Here is a 27,459-nt window from a genome sequence, read left to right on the forward strand (position 1 = left end):
GCTTTTGTCTTGCTCCTTGGGGAGGGAGGTGGCTTTGTCCTCTGAAAGGACAGGAGGAAGCTGTGGTACAGTGTGAAAGAGTGTGTGTGGAGAGGCTGGCCCTGGGTGGCCGAGAAAACCCGAGTGTGAAAGATTCTGATTCTGCGAAGATGCTCTTCCAGGTGATTTGGGCATTTATTCTCCCAAGTCCCTGCTGTTAGGTCGGGAGTGGGAAGCCCCAGGGAAAAATCTCTTCTTCCTCTAGTCCTGTGAGAATCTGGTGGCCAAATTCTCTGATGGCTGCAAGGATTACAGAAATGCACACGGAAGCAAATGCACCACATAAGAAACCAGGAATCTTGAAGGATTTCACTAAAGGGATGAAAGTGACTTGAGGCAGATTCAAATGCTGCTGTTTGAGGCACTGGCTGAGTGGCCCTAGGTAATAGCTGAGATGATTCCTTAGGTGAGGTCAAAATAAGATGCCTTTAAAAATAGCAATTTGCTACTCAGAGGATTAGGAGCATTCCTGGGAAATAGGTAATACTTTCTAAAATAATTACAAAATGACCTCCTTTGTAATTCTGCAGGAAAAAAAAGCATTCTTAGTTACATTAGAAAAATTATTCTGTGGGGGTCAGAGCCATAGTGCAGTGGGTATGTATTTGACATGCATGCAGCTGACCCAGGTTCAATTCCCAGCACCCCATGTGGTCCTCCTAGCAAAAGTGATTCCTTGTACTTCTAGGGGAGGCCTAACACCCCCCCCCATGCCACCCAAATATATATACGTGTGTGTGTGTGTGTGTTTGTACTTTAGCAATACCTGAAATGGAACCCAGGGTTTTGCACATGCAGAGAATCTACTGCTGATTTTCATTAGTGGGCCATAAGAAATGAAATATGAAGATATAAAAATATTTTTTAAATGATCACATGTCGCAAGCATATGCTAGAGTTTGTTAAATTGGCTGGAGAGATAGTTCCATGGATGAGGCGTTTGCCTTGCACATGCCTACCAGGGTTCAATCCCCAGTGCCCATATGTTCCTTGAGCCCCTTCAGATCCCTGAGTGCAGAGTCAGGAGTAAGCCCTGAACATTACTGGGGATGGCCCAAAAATGAAAATAAAAATAAAACAGATTCCCACACCCCACTAAGTCTTGGATGTAGTTGACCTGAGCAGGCTTGGGAAGTATTTTTAACAAGTTCCCCAGGTACAGATTGCCCTAGTCTCATTTTGGAAGTCCCTGTACTTTTTCCCCTTCTCACTTTTTCTCGGTAACACCTAAAACAATGCAAGTGAGTCCAGTTCTCTGTAGCGGCTTCCCCTTCCCTGTGTGCTGGACTGAGTCCTTTCCATGGTGTGTGACCCCCTGAATCTCCCCTGACCTTGCCTCTTCCCTGATCTATTTCCCTGGAACTCTGTCCCTGCTTGCATCCCTTTGGTATGGCCACCTTCAGGACTTCCATCTCACTACCTGTGCTGAGTAAGATTGAAATGGATCCTAAAAATAGTTTTCCGAATGGCCCCTGCATTACAGCCTCCACTCTGTTCTTAGCTGGAAGGCAGCCGAATTGACTCAGCATAAAAGCTCATCTCTGGAAGCCAGGACAAGGTTGCAGAGAGCTTGAGCCGACTAACGCGAGATGCTGTTCCTAGGCAGGGGTGTGAGACCGTGTCTCCCCACAGAAGAGAGTGCCCTTCTTCAAAGGAGAAGGCTTTAAAAAGAATCCTCTGACCTTAAGGAGAACGGTTGTGGGGCCTGCGAGATCTTACAGCGGGGTAAGGCATTTGCCTTGCACATAGATGATTGGGTTCGAGTCTCAGCACTCCTATGGTCCCCCAGCCCCACCAGGAGTGATCCTTGAGTGCAGAGCCAGGAGTAAGCTCGGAGCACTGCTGGTGGGGCCCCCCCAAGCCAAAAACATTAAATAGAAGGGATGCCGAACAAGTGAGGTGCCCAGGGCAATCAAAACCCCTCAAGCTACTGAGCCTTTTGTGCACGGGAGAGGCAGGACAGATGGGCTGCTGGCCGCTGCGCCCTGGGTTAGAATGGACCTTGACCACATCTCAGATGGCTTTTCTTTGGCACCTTTCTACAGCTGGGACCAGACCAGGTTTGCTTGCCTTTTTATGCTATTTTATTTGGTAGAGGGTCTTGGGGGGTGGGGGGGGTCACATCCCGCATGCTCGGGGCTACGCCGGCCAGTTCTGGCTGTGCTCAGGAGACCATACGGTATCCGGGATTGAACCCGGGCCTCCTATAAGCAAAGCCTGCTGTGCTTTCGGGCCCCAACTCACCTTTCCAAGCAGTCAGTCTTAGTCTTGATTTTTTTTTTGGGGGGGGGGGGGGAGAGAAGTGCTTTTTGAGCCACACCCAGTGATACTCAGGGCTTACTCCTGGCTCTGCATTCAGGAACAACTCCTGGTGGTGCTCAGACCATATGGGATGCTGTGGATAGAACCCAGATAGGCTGTGTGCAAGGCAAACGCTGTACTGTTACTCCAGCCCCTCTTGATTTCTTCTCTTCTTTATCTTCCTCACAGCTAACCCTTTCTTAACAGTTTTCTCTGTAAATAAACCCAGAAGACCCTTTTTCATTTTAACTGCCTTCCGACTGGTCACTGGGGGAACAGAGCTAAGAGCTTCATCAGTGGGAAGGAGCAGAGCTGCCAAAGTCCAAAGGCCTCTTCTGCCACTTGATGCAGCCACCGTCTGTAACTTGCCCTGTTCAGCGGCCAGATGACAACAGAAGTGCACACAAATATCTCCTTTGGGCCCTAGTTAATTCTAGCCAGCCACCAAAAGCACTCCTGCCTTCGTTTTCACAGGCGAGTAAAGTGAGGCGGCCCTCAGAGTCCAAAACAGGTTTCTTGAGTTTCCTGCACAATGAGGTCAGCGCTGTCCCTTTCCAGTCCTTTTGTTCCACAGAGGCAGGGTAGCCCTCTCGTCAGCCCGTCTGCTCATCTCAGTAACACAATCCACCCTGTCACCAATCACCCTGAGCAGGTTAGATTCACCTCCGGATCCTCATCTACACTAAGGATGATGATTAATCACCAACTTAGCCCTGGTACCTGTTCAGCAAAGGTAGAGCCAGGTCTTTTGTTTTATGCTTTTTGTTTTAGGGGCCACATTCAGCTGGGCTCAGGGCTTACTCCTGGCTCTGCACTGTCACTGCCGGTGGCCTAAGCAGACCCTGGGTGGTGCTGGAGATTGAACCCGAGTTGGCTGTACGTAAGGCAAGTGACCTACCAACTGTACTGTCTCTCCGGCCCCAGAACCAGGTCTGTTTTGCTTACTTCTGTCTCCCTAGAGCCTCATGCAATAGAAAATCATTATTTCTTGAAAGAGCTAATACATGAAATTCGTAGTCTATTAGGGATATGGTAAAATGTTCAGTGTAATGAGAAAAGTCGGATTTGGAAGAGTGAGAAAAGCAGCAAATTGTTTTCATAATCATTAATGCACTATGTAAGGCTGACATTTATATGTTTTGAAGAATCTTCAGGGTTTAGTAAAATCTCTAGCAACAAAACATTTCCCTGCCCTCAGCTCCCTCGTCTTGGAATTAGCTGTGAGCGGGTCTATTCCCAGAACAGAGTCAGGCACAAAAGGTGACACGGGTTTGGTTGCAACAATATAAAAATATCTAGATTTGGGACCAGAGGGATAGTACAGTGAGTAAGGCATTTGCCTTGCACGTGGCCGACCTGGGTTTGGTCCCCTGGGCTCTGAACAGAGCCAGGAGTAACCCCTGAGCATTGCTGAGTGTGGCTGAAATCACTGAAAAACAAAATGTTCAGATTTATATAAATCCATAGAGCTGGAAAGCAGAGTTGGCCGCAGATGAAACTTAGTGGTACGTATGAAACCCTAGGCTCTATCTCCTGCACCACAAAAATAAAACCAAAGAGGAAGCCTATACCCCATAAATAATCAATTTCTCCCTATTGCCAGTTTCTGGCAACCAGTATGTTTTGTTGTTGTTGTTTTGGGGGGCACACCTGTCTGGACTCAGGCCTTACTCCTGGCTCTGTACTCAGGAATCACTCCTGGCACTCAGGGAATATATTGGATGCTGGGGATGGAACCCAGGTGGGCCACATGCAAGGCAAACACCCTATCTGCTGTACTGTCTCTCTGGCCCCATTAATCTATTTCTTATCTCTATGGATTTACCTATTCTAGATATTTTCTATCAACAAACAATACGAATTGCTATCTGGCTTCTTTCACTTAATATAATGATCATTCATCCAGGCGATAGCACATACTTCCTTGCTTACCACAGTCTGTAGCATTACATTACGTGTGTGTACCATGAATGGTTTATCCATTCATCCCGAGAGGCACGCACTCTACTGAGTGCATCCATCCAGCCCTTTTTTTTTTTTTTTTTTTTTTTTTTTTTTGCTTTTTGGGTCACACCCGGCAATGGACAGGGATTACTCCTGACTCTGCACTCTGCACGGAGGAGTTACTCCTGGCGGGGCTCAGGGGACCATATGGGATGCTGGGAATCGAACCTTCGCTGTGCCATCTCTCCAGCCCCAATCCCTCCCAGCCTATTTTTATAAGTTACTATAGTGATGCTAGTGGAAATGAAATGACTCCCCATTGTGGCTTTGATGATGTGCATTTCTAGTAACTAATGATGTGGAGCATCTTTACCTGTGCTTATGATTATTTTCTTTGGGTCTGTTTAAGCCTACCGCCACTTTAAACTTGTCATTGAGTTATGAATTTTTTAGGGAGGGGCGGAGAGGTGATTCACTGGTCTGAAGTGTATGCAGAGTGCATATGGGAAGGCTGGGTTCAGTCCCTGGTGCCAAACAGCCCCCTAAGCACTGCTGAGTGTGGCCTCAAGCCACAAAAAAAAAAAATTTCAGTTTCTCAGGAGTGAGCAATATTTTTAATGGAAGAGCCTGTGTAAGGCTTTGGGTTCTTAGAATGACCAATAAGCAATGAAAACAGCAGTTAAGTTTGCTACTTAAGTATCTTGTCTTTATTCATCTGTCTCAACCTTTCTCACAGGCCCGTTTATCCATAAGCCTGGAAAAGTGACTTTTTGTTTCTGGCAATTCTCATCACTTCCTCTTGCTTTCCTCAACCAGAAGACTGCCTGCACTCTCACTGGTGAAAAAAAATTACTGGGGAGTGGGGCGGGGGTGCTGTGGAGAGATAATACAGAGGCTAAGGTGAAGCCTTGCATGTAGCCAAGCCAGGTTGGATCCCTGGCACCCCAGATGGTCCCCCAAGCTGCACCAGGAGTGATCCCTGAGCACAGATGATGTAACTCAAAAACAAACAAAAGAATCAGGGAACAGAGCCCAAAGATAGCACAGGAGGGGCTGGAGGAATAGCACAGCAGGTAGGGCGTTTGCCTTGCATGCAGCCGACCCGGGTTTGATTCCCAGCATCCCATATGGTCCCCCGACCAGCATCCCATATGGTCCCCCGAGCACTGCCAGGAGCAATTCTCAAGAGCATGAGCCAGGAGTAATCCCTGTGCATCGCTGGGTGTGACCCAAAAAGGGGAGAAAAAAAAAAGCACAGGATTAGGTGAAGCACATGCTTTGCGTGAAGCTGTTCCTATTCCAGTCCCCAACCACCAGGAGTGACTTCTGAGCAGCATCAAGAGTAGCTCCTGTGCACTGCCGCTGTGTGGCCCAAAGACCCGCTTCCCTGCCAAAAAAGATGATAGCTTCCCGAGAACCATCTGATTGAGGTAAACTGGCAAGAAGCAATTCCCAGGAGAGTCGCTACGCAAACCCAAGAAGCAAAACGGGAATTGGAAACCACAGTGAAGACCCAGGAGAATTGGAAAGTGCACCACAGCTTGCAACGTCCCATTTGGAGCAAGGAGATATAATCAAGCAAGTGCAAAGTCTTCCCCGGCGGGGGGACTGCAGTCTTCACTCCAGGTGAATTTGCTAGAGGTGGTCCTGCATCCAGGCAGGCTTTCCTCCTCAGCAAAGAGATAGAGGCGGAGCCCTAGAAAAACACTCTTAGATATCCTTGGACCTCACCTGTTCCCACACTTCTGGGGGCCTCCCAGTCAAGAGGGGGCAGGTGAAGCATGCACCCTCCTGGTCTGGGATGGAAGGAACTAATCTGGTTCTTTGGGTAGTTTTTTGTTTTGGGGGCCACGCCCAGCGATGCTCAAGGCTTACTCCTGGCTCTTTGCTCAGGGATCACTCCTGACAGTGCTCAGGGGACCTTATGGGATACCCGGGATCAAACCCGGGTCGGCCACGTACAAGGCCTTACTTGCTGCACTCTCGCTCCAGCCCCCTCAAATCTGTTTATCAGGTCCCAGCTGCTACTGCTGAAAGTGGTGCACAGACCACACTGAGAAATCACACATCCGGCCACCTCTGTACCAGCACAAAACAAAACACTGCTTGCACCCCAGGAATAGCACATCCCTAGTCCTCAACCCTCAGGAGACCTCGGAGTCTTGCTCAGCCCTGTGCCCTCTCAAGACTGATCCCTAGCCCTGTCCCCCTCCCCTGCCCAAAGGAAAGGAATAAGGACCAGCAGCAGTGGCTTCACCTTATAAGCACTTGGTTTTATTGCACAGAAGCAATTGAAAGTGGACGCCAGTGGAAAAGTTTGCCCTGGCATGACTGAGTGGCCAGAGCCCCGCCCCACCTGCTCCGGCGCTTCCCAGGATGGAGAGCTCTGGGCAAGGGCTCCGATCACTCCTTTGGAAAACAGAAGGCATTTGGGAATAGGTTAAGACATCTCAAGCATAATGTGTTTCTAACTGCTCATTCATGATTGCGGTCACCTGTCAGTTGCACACACAGGAAATAAATGCACTTATTTGGAAAGGAAGGGGCCAGCTGTGCAGTCAAGTATTTTCGTGGGCCATTCAATATACAGCACATTCAGCTACCTAAGCTATCATATTTGTCCATCGGCCAGGGGAGAGTTTGGGGCAGGGGGGTAAGGGGTAAGGTGGGGGAGGGGGGCTGTCCTCTCTTGCTAACATATTGCTAAAATAGAAATTCCTGTTTGGTGAGCGAGGGCCCCATCAGCTAAGCAGACTCTGTCCTGACTTGACGACGAGGAAGAAGAAAAAGATGAAAATTCATTCCGTCAACCCTTGAACTCTCGGCCCTCGTGAGTGTCTTTGGCTATTCTGCTTGTGCCTTGCTCCCGGCCTTACTTTTCCCCTTTCGTGGCCTTGTCTTCTGGGGCCTTCTCTGGGGGCCTGCTGTCTCTCTGGTCTGTGCTGGAGGATTTCTCGGCCTTTTCCGTCTTGCCTTTGCTGGGCTCTTCCTTGCCTTGGGCCTCTGTTTTGGGCTTCTCCTCAGGCTTCTTGGCCTCGGGGGCCTTCTCCTCCTTGGACTCCTTTTGCCCTGAGGTGACTGGTGTCTCTTCCCGCTTTGGCTTTTCCGGCTCCTTCTCAGCCGCTTTGCTGACCTCTTTGGCCTTGGTGTCTTCCGGTTCCCTCTTGGCCTCCTCAGCCTTCTCCTTGGGTTTGGCGTCTTCTTTCGCCTTGGCGGGAGCCTCCTTCTCAGGAGTCACTGCCTTTTTCTTCTCTTGGGCCTCCTCCTTCTTGACTTCCACCTTGGCTTCTTGGGGCTGTTCCCCAGCAGGTTCCTTCTTCTCTCCCTCTGGCTTGGCAGCCTCCTTCTTGGGCCCCTCGGCTTTTGCACCATCCTTCTCCTCAGTTTTTGGTGCGGCTGGCGCTTTCTCTTCCTTCTTTGGGGGTTCTTTGGCTTTCACCTCCTCCTCCTTCGTGGGGGACTTGGCCTCTGCTTTCTTTGGGACCTCCTTCTCAGGCGCCTTGGCCTCCTCCTTCTCTGGAGATTTGGCCTTCTCTTGGGATTTCACCTCCTCTGTGACAGGGCTTTTGGCTTTCTCAGGGGACTTAATGTCTGCAGGAGACCTCACTTCCTCCTTCACTACCGTCTTAGTTTCTGGAGACTTCACATCAAGAGTCTTGGCCTTTATGGGGGACTTGGCTTCCTCCTTCATTGGGGACTTGGCCTTCTCAGGGGACTTGGCCTCTTCTTTCTCTGGGGTCTTGGCCTTCTCAGGGGACTTGATCTCCACAGGGGATTTGGCCTTCTCAGGGGTCTTGGCCTCTTCTTTCTCTGGGGTCTTGGCCTTCTCAGGAGACTTGGCCTCCACAGGGGATTTGGTCTTCTCAGGGGACTTGGCCTCTATAGGGGACTTGGCCTTCTCAGGGGACTTAGCCTCCACAGGGGATTTGGTCTTCTCAGGGGACTTGGCCTCTACAGGAGACTTGGCCTTCTCAGGGGACTTGGCCTCTTCTTTCTCTGGGGTCTTGATCTTTTCAGGGGACTTGACTTCTGGTGGGGACTTGGGCTTCTCAGGGGACTTGGCCTCTTCTTTCTCTGGGGACTTGGCCTTCACTGGGGATTTGACCTCCATGGGGGACTTGGCCTTCTCAGGAGACTTGACTTCCAGTGGGGACTTGGCCTCTTCTTTCTCTGGAGCCTTGGCCTCCACAGGGGACTTGGCCTTCTCAGGGGACTTGGCCTCCACAGGGGACTTGGCCTTCTCAGGGGACTTGGCCTCCACTGGGGACTTGGCCTTCTCAGGGGACTTGGCTTCTTCTTTCTCTGGGGACTTGGCCTTCTCAGGGGACTTGGCCTCTTCTTTCTCTGGGGACTTGGCCTTTTCAGGGGACTTGATTGCAGCTGGCGATTTTGCCTCTTCTTTCATGGGGGACTTAGCCTTCACTGGTGTCCTCACCTCAGGAGGCAATTTTGCTTCCTCCTCTGGTGACTTGGCCTTCTCTGGGGACTGCACCCCAGCAGGGGACTTGGCTTCTTCTTTTACTGGGGACTTGGCCTCCTGCTCAGTCTCTTCTGCTGGGGGAGATTTCTCGGCTTCTCCTCCTTCTGCTTCCTCCTCCTCTTCCCCTTCTTCCTCTTCCCCCTCTTCCTCTTTGGCCTCTTTCTCCTCTTCTTCAGTCACTTCTTCAGTTACCTGGATCTCCTCTGTCTGTTCCTCCACAATCACAGTTTCCTTCTCTGACTTTTCTACCACTTTGATCATCTCTTCACTTTTGACCTTTATGTGAGTAGTTGCGGAGGGGATTTTGGGGAGTCCTTCTGGAAGGGAGAAAGGACTTGGACCAAAGCCTATCCGGCACTCTTCACCCTCCAAGAGTTTCCTGCAGAATGGAGAACAGAACATTTTGCTCTCAGTATTTTGGCCCACACCTAGTGACACGCAGGGTTTACTCCTGACTCTTTGCTCAGGGCTCACTCCTGGTAGTGCTCAGGGAACCAGATGTCAGGGTGGGGGATCAACCAGGATCAAACCAGGGTCAGCTGCACATAGGTAAGTGTCTCAGCCTCTGAACTATCTCTCCAGCCCCAGAATATTTTACTGTCAACTCCAAGCAAATGGTTGAACTTGGGGTCTTCTTGAGCTCCTCTGAAGGTCGACAGCATGCAATGACATGGGCGTCAGCAGAGAAGAAATGTGAATACTGGGCACTTTCACAGTAGGGCAAGTCACCTAGCAGAGAACCCCAGAGACCATGGATAATCTGAACCCCACTGGCATCACTCATGTTTAATGCAGCTTGTAAAACAAAACAACCTTCTCCCAACCCTCACAGAAAACTGCCCCCAAAGAATTTCTACATTAATGAAAATCCTACTACTGTTCCCCCAACTAAAATGACATTCAAGAAAGTTGGGAACACATAGTTCCACCTTTACACATTTGGGTTTAAGGCCGGAGTGATATGGAGTGATAGTACAACAGGTAGGGTGCTTGCCTCGCATACCACTGACCCAGGTTCGAAATGCTGAACCACACATGATTCCTTGAGTTCACCCGGTGCCAGGAGTAAGCCCTGAGCACTCAAACTTGGATTTGATATCTCTTAAAAGGTTCCTTTTAAATGTCAAGGTCTCCTGCCACCTCTTCTTTATTCCTTAGTTTTAGAAATAGGGAGGTGAGGACAGTTTCCACTTTTTGCAATTTACTGGGTATGTGACTTTCAGCAAGCCAAACTTTCTATTCTCATACTCAGGAGCCTCTCCTGGCAGTTTTCAAGGGATCAGATGTAATGTCTGAATTTGAGAAAAATACCTTTGTACTATCTTTCTGGGCCCTGAGCCAAACTTTTCTTTTTTTTTTTTTTTTTTGCTTTTTTTTTTCTCTTTGGGTCATACCCAGAGATGCACAAGGGTTACTCCTGGCTCTGCTCTCAGAAATTACCCCTAGCAATGCTCAAGGGACCATATGGGATGCTGGGAATCGAACCTGGGTTGGCCGTGTGCAAGGCAAATGCCCTACCTACTGTGCTATCGCTCCAGCCCCCCTGAGCCAAACTTTTAAAGCGTCAGTTTCCTCACTGGCAAAAGAGGATCATAGGGTAGTTTTAATGAGATAAGGAATGAAAATTATCAGGTAGAGCCTCCATCAGAGGAGGTGCCACGGCAATCCCGACCTCACGCTGTTCTATGCCGGGGAACTGGCTCCACAGCAGAGCAGTTGCTTTGCATGTGTAAGGTCCCAGGTTGCATTCCCAACACGGCCAAAAATCCAAGACAGAAATGCACTCAAACGGCCTGGTATCAAATGCAGATTTTGATTAGTAGGTCTGGGCTGAGGTTACCTTTTATTTTTATCTTATTTTACGTTCACACTCCATAGCAGTCAGAGATAACTCCTGGCTCTTTGCTCAGAAGTCATCACTCCTGGCGCCCCTGACCTCGCTGGGACTCGGAGAGTTTATGGGTGCCACAGATCAAAGCCGCATGCAAGGCAAGTGCCCTAGCTGCTGTACCTTCTCTCTGGCCCCAAGTCTGCCTTTTAGTGGGCTCCCGGATGATCCTTACTACGCTAGTTCACTGAACATGTTTGAGAGTCCAGACTACAAGACTAGAACAAGACGTGGCAAACGTAGAATCACCAGTCAGCACCTCGGACAGTGCCTCCTGTGTCATCCAGCCTCTTGAGCAAAAACCTGCTGAGTTGGGGGGTTTCATGGCTTTCTCAAGGCTTCCACTTCCTCAGGACTTTTCTCTGGGCAGCCCAGGGCTCCCTGCATTAGTTGGGGGTCAGCTCATAGGTGGGATCAGCACCTTTCCCCCACACCACCTTCTTGGAGTTACTATTATCATCCTCTCCATTATAGGGGAAACCAAACCAGATTATCATGCTCAACAGCTAAGAAACCCTGAGACACAGGGACAGTTGAAAAGTTCCCTGAAAACTCAGGTACTTTTGTTTCCTCCAAAGAAAGCCTTTGACTGGCTTAACAATGACTTAACACTAAGTCATTGTCCAAATGAAAGATGATGCTTAAGATTCTTGACTTGGTAGGACCACAGAGACAGTACAGCGGGTAAGGTACTTGTTCTCCATGCAGCCAACATGGTTCAACCCCAACACTCCATATGGTCCCTGAGCCCCACCAGGAGAAAACCCTGAGAACTTCTGAGGGTGGCCCCAAAAGAAAACAAAAATTTTTGTCTTGGGCCAGAGAGATAATAGAGGGGTAACATGGTTGCCTTGCATATTCAACCCCGGTTCAATTCCTGGCACCAGGGCTGGAGCAGTAGCACAGCGGGTAGGGTGTTTGCCTTGCACGTGGCTGACCCGGGTTCGATTCCCAGCATCCCATATGGTCCCCTGAGCACCGCCGGGAGTAATTCATGAGTGCATGAGCCAGGAGTAACCCCTGTGCATCGCTGGGTGTGACCCAAAAAGAAAAAAAAAATTGTGACCTGCACCATCTGGCCTCTTCCTGGCCTGAAGCTGAGGTGGGGTTAGAACCTGGTTTGTCCAGACCCATACCTTAGGCACGAGCCCTTCTACTGGTGGGAATGAAATGAGTCCCTGAGCCTCAAGGTCACACTCCGAGCCAAAGCCCAGGCTTCTAGCCTTCCTTGCCTTCCTTGGCTGGGAGGGATTGGGGCTGGAGCGATAGCACAGCGGGTAGGGCATTTGCCTTGCACGCAGCCGAGGGGTAGATTCCCAGCATCCCATATGGTCCCCTAAGCACTGCCAGGAGTAACTCCTGAGTGCAGAGCCAGGAGTAACCCTTGTACATCACCATATGTGACCCAAAAAGCAAAAAAAAAAAAAAAAAAAAAAAACCCAAAAAACAATTCCTGGCACCAGACATGGTCCTCTGAGTTACCACTAGGGGTCAATTCTGAGTACAGAGTGAGGAACACTCCCCAAACATGGCAAAAAGAAAAAGAAAAAAGAGCTCCACCCCCCAAAAGAAAAGATATCTGCTTCTCAGAAAGCAAAATGATGGTTGCAAGAGAAGGGACTGAGAAGTTTCTATTTAAGGTGCAGAGTTGCAGATTGGGAAGATGGAAAAAGTTCTAGAGATGATGGTGGAATGGTCACAACAGTGGTATAAATGTGCTAAAGCGACTGAATAGCAAACACCTGCATGCCCTAGGAATTGGCTCTAGGGGCCTAATACATGTAGGTCAGGCATGTGCCGTACCGCTGAGCTGTATCCTGGCTTGAATCGCAATTTTCAGTTTTGTTTTGTTTTGGCGGGGGGGCTATGCCCAGTGATGCTCGGGTTACTCCTGGCTCTGGAATCAACCCTGGTGGTGCTTGGGGGACCATATGGGATGCTGGCGATTGAGCCTGGGTTGGCCGTGTGCAAGACAAACGCCCTCCGCGCTATCCTATTGCTCCAACTCCTGAGTCATAACTTTAAAATTGTTAAATGAGGGCTGGAGAGACAGTACAGCAACTAAAGCACGTGCCTCGCACACAGCGGACCTGGGTTCGATCCCTGGCACCCCACAGGTCCCCCAAGCACTACCAGAAGTGATCCCTGAATGCAGATCCAGGAGTAGGTCCTGAGCGCAGCTGGGTGTGCCTTCCCCAAACCCCCAGAAATAATAAAAATAGTTAAATGGGGGCCAGAGAAATGGTACAGGAGTAAAGTGCATGTCATGCACATTACCATCACTGGCTCAATCCCTGACACTGCATACGATCCCCTAGAACTCTGCCCTGAACACAGAGCACTGAGCACAGGAGTAACCCATGAACACCACCCAAAAATCAAAGAAAATAAATAAAAATAATTAAATGGGCCTGGGAGATAACGCAATGTGTCTGTGTCAAAGAACATGCTTTGCATTTAGAAACCTTGGGGTTTATTTCCTAGTACCACATGGACCCCAGAGCATCTCCAGAACCCCAAAGTACTGAGGAGGTAACAAGCCCCCCCCAACAATGCCAGGCGTACCCTTCCAAACAACAACATCAAAACCCACTAAAATGGCTAGATGGTAAATTTTGTTTCATTTTGGGGTCATACCCAGAGGTACTCAGGGCTGACTCCTGGATCTCTGCTCACAAATCAGTCCTGGTGGGGCTCAAGGATACATATGGGGTACAAAGGGTTGAACCCAAGTTGGCTGTAAACAAGGCAAGTGCCCTACCACTGTACTATTGCTCCAGCCCCTAGACAGTAAATCTTATGAGATCTACCTTTTCCAACTCAAAAAAAAGACTTTTGACTTTTTTTTTTTTGGCTTTTTGGGTCACACCCAGCGATGCACAGGGGTTACTCCCAGCTCTGCACTCAGGAGTTACATCTGGCAGTGCTCAGGGGACCATATGGGATGCTGGGAATCGAACCCAGGTTGGCTGCATGCAAGGCAAACGCCCTACCCACTGTACTGTCACTCCAGCCCTGATTATTTTTTATTTTTGCTTTTTGAGTCACACCTTGTGATGCACAGGGGTTACTCCTGGCTCTGCACTCAGGAGTTACTCCTGGCGGTGCTCAGGACCATATGGGATGCTGGGAATCGAACCCAGGTCGGCCGTGTGCAAGGCAAATGCCCTACTCGCTGTGCTATCTCTCCAGCCCCCCAGCCCTGATTTTTGACTCTTAAGACAGGCACAATGCCTCTCAAGCTTTGAACCCCAAGACCGATGTCCTCATATGAACATCAGGATCCTCACCCCTGGAGCCCCAGACTTGCCCACCTGTAGGCAGCAATCTCGATGTCCAGAGCCATCTTGACATTGAGCAGATCTTGGTACTCTCGGAGTTGGGCCGCCATCTCCCACTTAGTGCTCCTCAGCTCACTGTCCAGCTGCTGGATGGCATCCTGGGGAGAAGAGGCACACACCCGTCACACACCAGCCAACACTGCATGGACCTGGAGATCACCTACAGCCAAGGTCCAGCTGTGCATGTGATCTCGGGGGCCAGAGTCTGGAATGAAACACACCACCTGCCACCAACAGTTATCACCGATTGATGGGATGATGGGTGAGGTGTCTTGTTTTTCACTTCAGCCATGCTCAGGGGACCCACATACAAAGCCTGTCCTCCAGCCCCCTGAGTCATCGCCCCAGCCCTGTTTCTGCACATCCCTTAAAATAAGAAAATACTCAATGGGAACTGTTCTCTCTGTGCTCCACAGTGCCCACCTCAGAGCTGGAGCGGTAGCACAGTGGGCAGGGCATTTGCCTTGCATGCGTCCAACCCAGGTTTGATCCCTGGTATCCAACATGGTCTCCTGCGCACCTCCAAGAGTGATCCCTGAGCACTACCTGGTGTGGTCCAAAATTAAGTTTAAAAAGGGGGGCGGGGCTGGAGCAATAGCACAGTGGGTCAGGGTTTTTGCCTTTTATGCGGCCGACCCGGGTTCGATTCCCAGCATCCCATATGGTCCTCTGAGCACCACCAGGAGTAATTCCTGAGTACAGAGCCAGGAGTAACCCCTGTGCATCACCAGGTGTGACCCAAAAAGAAAAGAAAGGGGGGGGGCTAGAGTGATAGTACAGTAGGTAGGGCATTTGCCTTGCACACAGCTGACCCCGATTCACACTCTGGCATTCCATACAGTACCCTGAGCACTGCCAGGAATAATTTTTTAAAGATTCTTTTTATTGAACCACTGTGAGATTCAATAACAAACGTTCATGATTAAGTTGTGAGTCACAGAATGATCAAGCACCCATCCCTCCACCAGTGCTCATTTTCCACCACCAGTGTTCCCAGTGTCTCTCCCACCACCCCCACCCCATCCGACCCCCTACCTCTGTGGCAGGCTCCTTCCTTCTTACTCTCTCTCTCTCTACTTTTGGGCATTATGGTTTGCAATACAGATGCTGAGAGGCCATCAATTTTGGTCCTTAGTCTACTTTCAGCATGCATCTCCCATCCCAAGTGATCCCTCCATCACTTACTTAGTGGTCCCTTCTCCATCCTAACTGCCTTTTCTCCCAGCACGAGGCATGCTTCCAAACCGTGGAACAATCTTTGCCAGGAATAATTTCTGAGAGCAAGGAGTAACCCCAGAGCACCAGAAGGTATGATCAAAACGAAAAATAATCCCCTCAAAAAACAAAGTTCTGGGGCCTGAGTGATAGCATGGCCATAGAGGGCAGTTGCCTTGCACATGGCTAACCTGGGTTCAATTCCCAGGATCCCACATGGTCCCACAAGGCCGCCAGGAGTACGCCCTGAGTACTACCTGTGTGAACCACAAAATGAAACAAAACAGTGCTCATCCCATGGTAAGAGCTCAAAAGCATCTATTATTGATGACAGAAAATACTTAAAGGATGTTCAGTATGAATTAAAGCCCTACCCAAACCCAAGCCCACTGGAACCACAGCTTAAAGTGAACCATTATGGCTGATTTTGGGGGTTTTTGCCTTCTTTTTTCGATAATCACCACAAATTATTTGCACAGGAAGTTCTTTAAAAGCGATATTCTTGCTTTCTGCAGTGGGACTGCTGGGGGATCCTGGCGAGGCTGAAAATGTTGGATTCCTTAAAGATCCTCAATAGAATGCCTTATTTCCCACCACTCCTCCCCCAAAGTGATCTTCCTATTTTGTCTGTTGTCTTTTTCCCTTTTGCTTTTGGGGGCCATGCCCACTGTTGCTGCAGACTGCTCCGAGCTCAGTGCTCAGACGTTGCTCCTAGTAGAGGTACAGAGGGATCATGTGATGCCAGGGACTGGCCCTGGGCCTCTTGCATGCAGTCTGTGCTCCAGCCTACTGAGCCATCTCACTGGCCCTCAGCTGGCTTTAACAGGGGGATCTGTCCCGCCTGCCCAGGCTCCCGACTCACTCACAGACTCTGGCTACTGTTTACAGAGTACCCCAGAGTCCCTCCCTCCCTTTCTTTTTCCCTTCCTTCCCTTCCCTTCTCCTTTTTTTTTTCGCTTTTTGGGTGACACCTGACAACGCACGGGGGTTACTCCTGGCTCATGAACTCAGTAATTACTCCTAGCAGTGCTCGGGGGACCATACTGGATGCTGGGACTCGAACCTGGGTTGGCCGCGTGCAAGGCAAATTGCCCTACCCACTGTGCTATCGCTCCAGTCCCCCTTTCTCCTTCTTTCTTGCCCTTTCCTCCCCCATCCCCTTCCCTCTCCCCTTTCTTTCTAGTGCTGGGGATCAAACTCAGGGCCTTAACAGACAAGACCAATGCTCTACCACTGAGTCACATTCCCAGACTGTTTCTATGTACAGAAGTCACTCCTGGAGGTGCTTGGGGGACCATAGCAGGGGCCAGGGATCAAACTGCTGATCCCAGTTTTCACAGAAGGCAAGTGCCTTACCCCCACACTGGTTCTCTATCCTCTCTCTCTCCCTCCCTCTGTCTCTGTGTCTCTGTGTCTGTCTCTGTCTGTCTGTCTGTCTGTCTGTCTCTCTCTCTCTCGCTCGCTCGCTCGCTCGCTCGCTCGCTCTCCCATCATGGCACTGAAAGTCTTCAGATTCAGGGCTGGAGAGATAGTAAGGCACTTGCCTTCCATGAGGCCAACCCCGGTTTGATCCCTACACTACACGGTTCTCCAAGGGCTGTGGGAAGTAAGCCCCCAAGAATGGAGCTCAAAAGAGACCCTGAGCACTGCCAGGTGTGGCCTAAACCCCCTCCCCACACCAAAACAAGAAAGAAATTCCAAGAGGCAGGGGTTCTCTAGCACCCCTGTTTTGTCTGACTCCAAGGACCATGGCTGTGAGCACTGTCAGCCTGCGCCAAGGGGCAGAGACCAGTGCAGCAACGGGGCCGCAGCGACAGCACAGCGCCGAGGGCGCTTGCCTTGCACGCGGTTGACCTGGGTTCAATGCCTGGCATCCCATACCGTCTCCCAAACCCACCAGGCATGATCCCTGAGCTCAGCCACTGAGCAGCTGCCCATGGGCCCTCCCTGGCTCACCTGGTAGGAGGCGATGTCTGCCTGGTGCCTGTCTTCCAGGTCTGAGCGCTGCCTTTCCAGCGAGTCCTTGGTGCCTTTGAGCGCCTCCAGCTCTGTGGTCCGAGCCTGCAACTGGCGCCGATACTCCATGATCTCCTCCTGCGCGGAGCGCATGGCATCCGTGTTCACCTTGGCTGCCTCTGACAGGCGATCCAGCCGCACTGGGGGATAAGAGAGGGGGAGTGTCAGACACACCTAGATCTGGGTTCTCGGGCTCCTGTGGGAGGTGACCTCACATCAGTTGTGCTCCAGACACTGGGGATACTCACTTACCCTGCTCTCGAGAAAAAAGGGTTTCCATTGCCTGGAGTCCTCAGCAGGGGGCAAGTGCTGGGATTTTTCTTTCTTTCTCTTTCTTTCCTTTTCCTTTTCTATTTTGGGCCACACCTGGAGATGCTCAGGGTTTGTTCCTAGCTCTGTGCTCAGGAATTATTCCTGGCTGGCCTGGGGGACTATATGGGCTGCTGGGAACAGAACCCTGGTTGGCCATGTGCAAGGCAAGCACCCTACCCACTGTGCTCTCTGGTCCCAAAGATCAGGTTGCTTCCCCTTTAAGGAACTGGAAATGCTGCAGAGCAGAGGAAATGCCCCCCCTTTTTTTGCAGGGATGGGGGACACACATCCAGCAGTGCTAAGGGTTTACTCCTGGCTCTACGCTATTGGAAGGGCCCAGGGTACCATATGGGATGCCAGTGATGGAACCCAAGTCAGCACCAGTCACTGCAATCTCTCCGTGTCCGGAAGCCCCTGTGTCCTAGAAGGTCGGCAGTGCTGCGCAGGGTCTGGACGCAAAACCTGGTCACAGGGCTTGGGGTTTGAGCCTGTGACCTTCAGAGGCACGAGGTGCTGTGAGCAATCAGGTCAGCACGGAGCCACAGTCCCTTCCCTGGAGGCTTCTGTGGAGTCCAAGGTCACGCTGTGGCAGGCGGCTCCTCTGCCCTGTCCTCTACCTGGCTGCGCCTTCTCTAGCAGAGGGACCCCCTGAGCTGCCAATAGTCACCCTGACTGCCAATGCGATGAGGCTGCTTGTTCCCAGAAGACCTTCAGTAGGGGCCTGGAGACTAGCCTAGTCCTGAACATGAACACCGTGGATCCTGGGAGAATGACCCCAGGTCCGGGACCCGGGAAGGAAGCAGAGAAGCTGGGGATGAGTGGGGAGTGGAAAAGAAGTCCTGGGGTGGCTGCCAGCATAAAGAGACGCAAAGAGCAAAGGGGTGCCCTGGGAGAAGCCTTGCTGCAGAGAGGGGGAGGGGACCTCTCAGCAGCTGCAGAGGACAGAGAAGGACAAGAAAAGCCGCATGTCCCAGCCCTGGTCGTCCCTGCTTCCCCTGCTGGCACTGCTGGAAAGAAGAAATCTTCCTGGTAAGGATTTTTTACCCACTGAACAATGTTGAAGCTTCAGCACACGCCCCACTCCCACCCGCCAGTTCAGAAGTCTCCCGGTGGGCTTGGGAAAGATCAGGAGCCGCCCAGCGGGGGCCACCTCCCTTTTTCAACACAAAAAAAGAGACGGGGGACAGTCGCTGCGCACAGCTTGAGCTGCTGCAGCACGAGCTGACTTGGAGTGGGGGGAGGGCGGAGTGGCGGGGAGGAAGGGGCAGTGTTAGAAGGGTCCCAGCTCCTGTGAGGTGGGGGGCATCCCTGGGCGCATGGGGCAGCAGCCCAGATACTCAGTCACTGGCGGTGGGGAGGAAGCAGGCGAGAGGCGCTTCCCTGCACGCAGCTGGGAGGACCGTGAGGCGCAAAACGAGAACGGGGTTCCCAGAACGGGGTCCGCACACTGAGCAGAGGAGGGCAGAGATCCTCATGCACCTGACCGGGAGCCTCGCGGGTTGCTCGGGAGCTCCGGACGGGACCTGACTTCACTGCATCGCGGAGGGAAGCAGAGAGCCAGAGAGCAGGACCCCGCCCCGCCCGCCCCCCACGCCGGCGCCGCGCCCACCTCGGAACCACTCCTCCGACTGCAGCGTGCTCTGCACCGCGTGGCCCTCGAGCTGCGCGCGGATCTCGCGCAGCGCCGACGTCACGTCGCACTTGAGGGCGTCGCGCGCCTCGGCGTGCGCCTGCGCCTGCGCCGCGCCGCAGCCCTGGATCTGGCCGAGCAGCTCGCCCACCTCCTCCTGGTGCTGGCGCCGCAGGTAGCCGCACTCGTCCTGCAGCGCCTGCGCCTTCTTCTGCAGCTCGGCGCGCGCCGCCTCGGCCTCCTGCGCGAAGCGGGCGAGCGCGCGCGCCGCCGCCTCGGCCTCCTCGCGCTGCCGGGCCTCGTCGTCCAGGCGCTGGCGCACGTGCGCGATGTCCTCCAGCAGGTGCTCCTGCTCCAGGCGCAGCTGCCCGCGCGCCGCGCCCAGCCGCAGCACGGCGCCGCGCATCTCGCGCACCTCGCGCTCGTACAGCTCGCCCATGGCCGCGCGGCCCGCCTGCTGCTGCCGCAGCGCCGCCGCCTCGCCCTCCAGGCTGCGGTTGTGCGCCTCGAGCTGCAGCACCTTGTCGATGTAGACGGCGAAGCGGTCGTTGAGCGCCTGCAGCTGCTCCTTCTCGCTGCGCGCCGCCGCCGCCGCCGCCGCGCAGCCCTCGGGCCCGTTGCTCAGCGTGTCCAGCGAGTCGGTGCTGGAGGCGGCGGCCGCGGCGCGGAAGCGGCCGGCGGAGGCCGACGCGGAGCTCGCGGACGTCCGCGCCCACGAGTGGAAGCCGCTGGACGAGCCGGCGGCCGAGCGCGCCGCGCCCTTGCGGCCCAGCGCGAAGTGCAGGCCGCCGCCGCCGCCGCCGCCCAGCAGCGGCCCGAACGGGGCGCCCAGGAGCGCGTCGGCGCCGCCGAAACTCATCATCGTGCCGGAGCAGGTGCGCGGCCGGGACGGAGCGGGCGGCACTGCGGCAGCGCCGGCGCGCGGGCCCTTTTATAGCGCGCCCGGCCGGCCCGGCCCCTCGGCGCCCGGGGGGCGGGGGGGCCGGCCCGAGCGGCTCTCGCCGCCGCCTCCCCCACCCTCTGCCCCGGCCCGGCTCCGCCGCAGTGGGCGGGGCGGGGCCGAGGGGTTACGGAGCGCGCGGGGAGGGACTCTGCCTGCCGGATCCCCCCCCCCGCAACCCGGCTCAGGGCTGGGGCCGGGACCAGTCGGGGGAGACCCTGGGTGCGGAGTGCACGCTGAGAGAAGGGGCTCGGGACGCGGAGAGGGCACCTCGCGGAGGGGGAAGGGGGAGAGGGAGCCCGTGAGAGTCTGCGGAGTCAGCAGGATGCCGGGACCCCGGTGCGGCAGGAGAGGGAGCGCGAGCGAGCGAGCGCGTCCTGGGAGTTGGAGAGGACTTCGGGATGGGGGGCTGCGGGTTGCAGGGGAGGGAGCGGGAGATAACGGAAGCGGTGGACGCCCGGGAGGCAGAACCAGGACCTCTTACCGAGGTCCACGGCACCCCTGTAGCCACACGGGAAACTCGGCAGCCTTTGGAGTGGAGGGGATGGCAAGCCGACTCTGATGAGGGGTACCGGAGAGGATGGAGAGTAAAGCCCACCTGGGGGTACGAGGGTTCCCAAGAAGCTTAGAGTTGCACACAACGGTAGGAGGCAAGAGACCTCCCCTCCCCAGTACATAAGGCAGCAGGTTCCCTCCGTATGGCTGTGAGGGTCAGAGAACCCAGGCAGGGGCACTGTGTTGGGGGTGGAGGGTGACTGTGGGCGCCCCAGAAACTCAGACCAGGGTCTGCCGGCTGAGGTCAGCCAAGTGACCTTGAACAAAAGGCGTTTCCCCCTCCCACCCACAAACTCCCCCCACTCCATCCGGAGAGGGGTCTTGCCCTGGGACAGGCTACCCCTCGGACCCTCGGTTCTGCTTTGAAGGCTCTTTTCTGGAAGTGGCAGAGCACGGGGGACCCACATGCTGCTGGTAGAAGTTCATTTACTCTCCCTCCCTGTTCCCCCGGCTGCCGCTTATCATGCCCCGCCCCCAGTCATGGGCTGCTTTTCCCCCTACCCACGGAAGTGCGGATGCTCTGGGGGCATTGAAGCTCTTCACTCCCATCTTTCAGGGCTTTATGCAGAAAAGGGTCCCTAGGCTGTGGGGGCGCTGAAGGAGTTGGAGTTTTTCAGCTTTCTCTGGGTTCTGGCTCTTGGTGGGGGTGCTGATAGGGTGGCCGGGTTTCAGCACCAGGGACAGCGCCTGCTCCACAGTGCCGGAGAAAGGGGGTCCTCTCCTCCGTCATTTTCTTGCTGTGCAGGAGGGAAGTATGCCCTGCCTCACGCCTGTGCCGCCTGTGCCATGTTCCCGGAGACCCAACCCCCTGACTTTCTATAGGGGTTAGCCCCCTTTTCTGTGAAGTTCTGAACGTGCTCAAGTGACTGCCATAAGGACCCTGAGGGGCTGTGAAACAGGGGGACCCCACTGGGGAGTCCGGATAGAGATCTCAGATCTGAGTTTCTCTGGGAGCGACTCAACCCCCACTTAACTCCAGGTTCACATGCATTTACTTCAATGGGGTCTCCAAGATAGGAGCAGATAGACCCCCCGCCACACACACACACACACAGAGCTCTGTCAGTTCTTTCCTCTTTGCCCCATTCTATCCACACACCACCCCGCTGTTCCAGGCAGAGAACAGTAAGGGGGCTTGAGAGTGCTCTGCCCCTTAACCACGGCTTCCTGGGAGGAGGGGGAAGGGAGGCTCTGGATTTGCATGGAGAAGCAGAACATGATGAAGCATTTTTCACCCCGTTTAAAGACCCAGCTATGCTCCACATTGCGGGGTAGGGGCAGAGGGACTGCTTCGGCTTGTTGAGGGGAAGACAGAAGTGAGTAGCTGGTTGAAGTTTTGAGAATAGCCTTGGGGAGGGGACAGTGTAGGTCCCCCCTTGCACCCGCAGGGCCCCCCCACCCCCATCTACTTTTCATTCTGCTTGGACTTTTGCCATCAGAACCGTGTTCCTTTAGGTCTTTCCGTTCATCTGCAGAATGCAGATACCTCCTGGGGGTATTGGCAGCCTGACAAGCACTGGGAGGGGAAAGGTCAAGATGGGTTCTGCTGAGTGAGGGCCCATAAAGCTGGTGTTGGGGCCCACAGGGCACAGATGGCAAGAAGCCAGGATTCCAAGATGCCCCCAGAATGCTTTGTATGGCTGGAAAAGTACTATGAGGATGAGAACCCTGAAGTGAGGTTTTCCATAGGACCCCAGGCTACCCTCCTAAAAACCATCCCGGGATCCCCTCATAAAACCATCTCGGGCTCCCCTCCTTAAAACCATCCCGGGATCCCTTTATAAAACCATCCCAGGCTTCCCTCCTAAAAACCCTTCCAGGGTCCTCTTCTAAAAACCCAGACTTCCCTCCTAAAAGCCCTCCCGGGCCCCGCCTCCTAAAAACCATCCTGGGCTCCCCTCCCTAAAACCATCCAGGGATCCCCTCCATAAAACCATCCCGGGCTCCCCTCCTAAAAACCATCCTGGGCTCCCTTCTTAAAACCCTCCCGCCCTCCCTCCTAAAAATCATCCAGGCTCCCCTCTTAAAAATTATCCCTGGCTTCCTTCATATCCCTTGGCCCTCGGGCTGCATCCTGCTCACCTCTCTGTTGTCAGGGGGTGAGTGCATGAGTTCAGTTCTGACCTGCATCCTCAGAGTCCCTGCAGATCCCGTTCATCTCCCTCCTGGCAGTTCTTAGCAGTGAGATGGGAATATCCATTCCTCCCTCTCTCCCAAGTTCCCTGACAGTCACCTGCTTGGTGGCAGGCTCCCCCTCAGCACCGAGGATACAGAAGCCCATAAGCCTCCCAGATGGCCATCCCGGGGCAAGGATGCTCAAACCCTTCCCAGACCCCAGCCCAGCATTCCCCCAGGCGCTGTCCTCAACACCAGAGACACTCAGGAGAGGAGGGCGATGGGGGGCCTGGCACTTGGCGAAGAGTAGAGCAGACCCAGCCCCCCAGCCTTGTTTGACCTTAGGCTCAGCCTTGTTTCACGCTTAGAATTGGGTGTCCCAGTCTCTGCTGTCCATCGGGGCTCGGGTGGCCTCTGGGCTTCCTGGACCCCAAGCTTTGTGCTTTTCAGGAATGGGCTGCAGTGTGAAGGCACAGGCAGGAATGTTTCCTGTGAGCATCAGCCAAGCCTTCTTGCCACTCAGTCTCTGCACTCAGCATCTTCAGGACCGGCCCCCGGGGTGAGTGCTGGAGACTGGACAGTGGGACCCACGGGAGGGAGAGCCATTCCACGTGTCCTGTAGCCTGACACTGTAGCCTTGGCCCCACCCTCCTGCTTCCAGAAGATTTCCTTGTCCCTGTTTCTTTGATGGGAACACTGAGCCTTTGGTACAGGAGTGGCTGCCCAGTGACACCAGGGGGGACCCCTGAGATTCAGAGCATCAAGTCCTCAGCGAGTGCTGGGCAGATAAGATGCGAACCCATTTCTCTGGCCTAGTGGAGGCCCAGATGACCGAACGGAATGAGAGGCCCCTAGTGAGGGACCAACAGTGGACTGGGGTTGGGGTCCAGCCCCTGAAAGTTCCTATGACCGCTGACTCATGCCAGCACCTGCTTTATGTGGGGGCTCCTGGCCCAGCATGGGGCCCCCTCTGCCTCTGCATTTTTGCACTGGGCCACAGAAATGGATTCACACCCCGGGCCGGTTTCCACCCCGGTGCTCTTGTCGAGCGAGGCACCTCACTGCTGCCTGGCGGAATAGCATGTGACCACTCTTTGAGCGGGACCGTGGCTGAGCAATTCCTGCTTTCTATTTCTTCGCAGAATCCAACGCTTGGTAGCCTGGAGAAGGCTCTTCTCACACGGAACACTTCCTCCGGGCAGGGCTCGCACCTCTACTCCCCGCTGATGTCCCCACGCGTGGAACAACGGCTGTTTAATTCGTGCTTAGCAGGAAGCTGTCCGGTGACTGCAGCCCTGCCTGAGAGGCCGGGGGGGGGGGGGGGGGGTGGTGGGATGGGGGGATCGCTCAGACATTTCAGCACTGGACAGCGCCCGGCCCTGAGGCTTTGACTGGCATCCTGCGGGCACTGGTGACCCAGCCCATGCCAGCCTGCCTCGATACCTGCAGACTCTTCTGCTTCTTGAATTCGGCAGTTCTTTTCTGTACTCACGAACCTCAGAACATTTCCTCCTGCGTCTCTTCACCCCTAAGGCTATCATGCCCTATATTCTCCCTCCCTCGCCCCCACTGTCCCCTCTTTCTTTCTTTCCTTTCCCCCTTTGTGCCTTGCCCCTCCACCACACACACCCCCCTTTGCTGTCTTCCTTATCTCTCCCATCCTCCCGCCCTCCTCCCCCTTCCCAGAGGTGTCCTAATTTCAAAGGACCGGACTCAGCTGTCCCCCACCCCCCAACCCCAGCTGACCTGCAGACTCTTGCCTTTTTTTCTGTTTGCGTTCAGTTTTGCAAACAGCAAAAATGAAACCCCGTGGGGTTCTGCATCCCCCATCCTAGTATCTACCCACAGTCTTCTCCGCTAGGGACCCGAGCCCATCTCCCCACCCACCCAATGCGCCCAGGTGTGACCCAGGTCAGGAGCCGGTGGGTGGATGCCTGCATCCGCCTTCTCTCCCCTGGGGCCGTGCCCTCTCTGGGTGATGGTGGATGAATGACTCCTGGGCTCTGGTTCCTGGGAGCGGGAGTGGGAGGGCGGATGGGTTCCTCCTTGGGGACGGACTGTAGCAGCGGGGGGAGGCTTGCTGAGTCATGCATGCTGGCTGGCTTGCTCTTGTTCCTAGCGCAGGAGCCAGGCAGCGGCAGGAAGACTTGTCTAAGGAGAAGGGCAGGCACCGCTGCCTGTGTTCTTGGCCCCCTACCCGCCTGCCCCTTGTAAAGACTCTCCCTGCCCCTGAGTGTGGGGAATGGGGTTCAGAGGGGCTGGGGGAAGGACCAGAGATGACACAGCCAGTCACTGGGGAAGTGAGACATAGAACCTACATCTGGTGGGCTCTGCAGGAGGTAATCTCAACTACAAGACAGCTTTTTCACTTCTGGATGTTCACAGGCAGACCCCCCTGGCCCACACAGTGACTGGATCCGCACATTTCCAGTACCATCACAGCTGAACCAGGCTTTGCTCTCAGAGCTCCTTCTGGCCCCGTAGCAGCAGCATGAAGGATTGAGACCTGGTATTGATTGGGGTGGGGGGCAGGAGGCCCTCCCCCATAACCTCCCACCCGGCAGTGCAGTCAGGAAGTAAAATGACAGCCAAGATGACCGAGCCAGCTTTCTGGACAACCTGGCCTAAAGAGACGGAAATGGGTGTCAGCAGGTGGAACCATAGTACAGCAGGTAGGGTGCTTGCCTTGTACGCAACTGAGTCGGGTTCAATCCCCAGCATCCCATTGGTCCCCCAAGCACTGCCAGGAGTAACCTCTGAGCACTGCCAGGTGTGGCTTCTGAGAAAAAAAAAAGGAACAAGGTGGTGAGGGGTGGTGTCTCCCCCGCCAAGACCTCCTGCACCCTGCCGTCCCAGTGACTCTGAATAAAATGCTCCAGTGATGTTTCATCTCTTTGTTCTGGAGAAGGCGGAGCCCTAGTCATGTTAGAAATAAGTGGTGCAGAGACGAAGTGATAGTACAGTGGGGAGGGTTTTTAATTTGCACGCAGCCAACCCGGGTTCGATCTCTGGCATCCCACATGGTCCCCCGAGCACCGCCAGGAGCAATTCCTGAGTGCAGAGCCAGGAATAACCCCTGAGCTTTGCTGGGTGTGACCCCAAAAGCCTAAAAAAATCTTTGATACCCAAGAGTTTCAAATGGTGAGTGGGGGTTAAGGGAAGAAAAATCGGATAAAATTTTGAATTTTTTGTTTTGGGGTTGGTTACACCCAGAAGTGCTCATGGTTTTCTCCTCGGCTCTATGCTCAGGGATCACTCCTGGCAGGGTTCAGGTACCACATGGGTGCCGGGATCAAACTCAGATCAGCCACATTCAAGACCTTACCCTCTGTACTGTCTTTCTGTACTAGCCCGAGAGTTTGTTCATTTTTAGGAGGACTCCCAAACAGTGCTCAGTGGGGGGAACCCTGGGACCACTCCTGGAGCTTCTAGGCGAACCAGACTGGACGGCTGAATGCTGGTGCTGCTCAGGGTTTGCAGTGCTAGACCCGCCAGGACTACACAGCGGTGCCTGGGGGTCTCCAGAGCTTCATTCTGGCACTAGGGGCTGGCTGGCAGTGTGTGATGCTGGAATGTGCATCTGAAAACCCTGAACCCCCACCTCCCAGTCCTGTCTTTGGGTCTAGCCCAAAACCAAAAAGTTCATTCTTGATGGCCAGCCAACGTTGGAAACGTTGGAATGGAAACAAGTCATTTCTGCGCTTCCCAAGAAGCCATGCAAATAGGTGACATGCAGGGCACCGGGAACTCTTGCCTTGCTCGGGGAAGCTGCCCCCTGGCCTGGCCTCTGCAGCCCACCCAGGCCGCCAGTCGCCCGCCAAAACCAGCAAACACCAGTCATGGGGAGACATAGCCAGAAGGTGAAGCCCCTTCCTCGGGCCTAAGCCAAGTGTTGGCCTCGGCCGGAAGGCGGCAGAAGCCCAGAGTGGCCCCGACCCAGGGCGCTTGGCTCAGTGCACTGGCCTCTGCAGAGGGAAGCGCGGAGCAAGGAGGAGATACTTGTCTCGAGATATCTGCAGGCTGTTAAGGGAATTAGCAAAGATGATACGCTTTTCTCTTTTCTCCTTTGGTTTTTAGGCCACATCCAGAGGTGCTCAGGTCTGAGCTCTGTGCTCCTGGCCGGGACTGTGGGACCGTGTGTTATGCTAGAGAAGCAAACCGGGGTCCCTGCTGAGGTATGCAGGACTGCCTTGCTTCCTGGACTCTCTCTCTCTCTTTCTCTCTCTCTCCTTCCCTCTGTCCCCCCTCCCTCTTCCCCTCTCTCCCTCCATCCAGCCCCTTGAACACCCTTTCTCTATGCGTTTTTGCCATCTCTGTCTTCTTCGAGGAAGTTTCTGTTAGCTCCTCTCCCTGATTTTTGATGGGCTTGTTTCATTGTTGCTGTTTGTTGAGCTTTGTGTGTGCATTTATTTATTTTTGGTTCTTGGGTCATAACTGGACCATCTGTGGTGCCAGGAATCCAAGGGCCTTAGCTCCTGTACTCTCTATGGGACCCTCCCTCCCTCCCTCCTTACTTCCTTCTTCTCTTTCTTTCTCTCCCTTTCATTCTTTTTTCTCTCCCACTTTCTTTCTCCTCTTTCTCTCTCTCTCTCTCTCTCTCTCTCTCTCTCTCTCTCTCTCTCTCCCCCCCCCCTCTCCCTCTCTCTCTCTCTCTCGTTTTTGGGCCACACCCAACAGTGCTCA

The 27,459-nt window shown here is 53.9% G+C and overlaps 1 protein-coding gene across 7 annotated transcripts; it reads right to left on the reverse strand.

Annotated features, from left to right (window-relative positions):
• Positions 1-6,938: 6,938 nt before the first annotated feature.
• On the reverse strand, positions 6,939-20,098 carry NEFH (neurofilament heavy chain). 7 transcript variants are annotated; one of them, XM_056116511.1, is made up of 6 exons: positions 19,146-20,098; positions 17,165-17,364; positions 13,967-14,091; positions 8,600-9,143; positions 8,312-8,485; positions 6,939-8,269 (listed from the first exon to the last, which is right to left on the reverse strand). In XM_056116511.1, exons 1-6 carry the CDS (start codon positions 20,026-20,028, stop codon positions 7,157-7,159), a joined length of 3,039 nt encoding a protein of 1,012 aa, XP_055972486.1. In that variant the 5' UTR covers positions 20,029-20,098; the 3' UTR covers positions 6,939-7,156. The 7 variants fall into 7 exon arrangements, with proteins under 7 accessions (XP_055972486.1, XP_055972484.1, XP_055972483.1 ...); XM_056116509.1 differs by having other exon boundaries at positions 8,312-8,371; positions 8,426-9,143; XM_056116508.1 differs by having other exon boundaries at positions 6,939-8,233; positions 8,312-9,143.
• Between the last annotated feature and the right edge of the window lie 7,361 nt (positions 20,099-27,459).

This window comes from Sorex fumeus, unplaced genomic scaffold, assembly GCF_029834395.1.
Source record: "Sorex fumeus unplaced genomic scaffold, SorFum_2.1 ptg000032l, whole genome shotgun sequence".
NCBI classification, from domain to species: Eukaryota; Metazoa; Chordata; class Mammalia; order Eulipotyphla; family Soricidae; genus Sorex; species Sorex fumeus.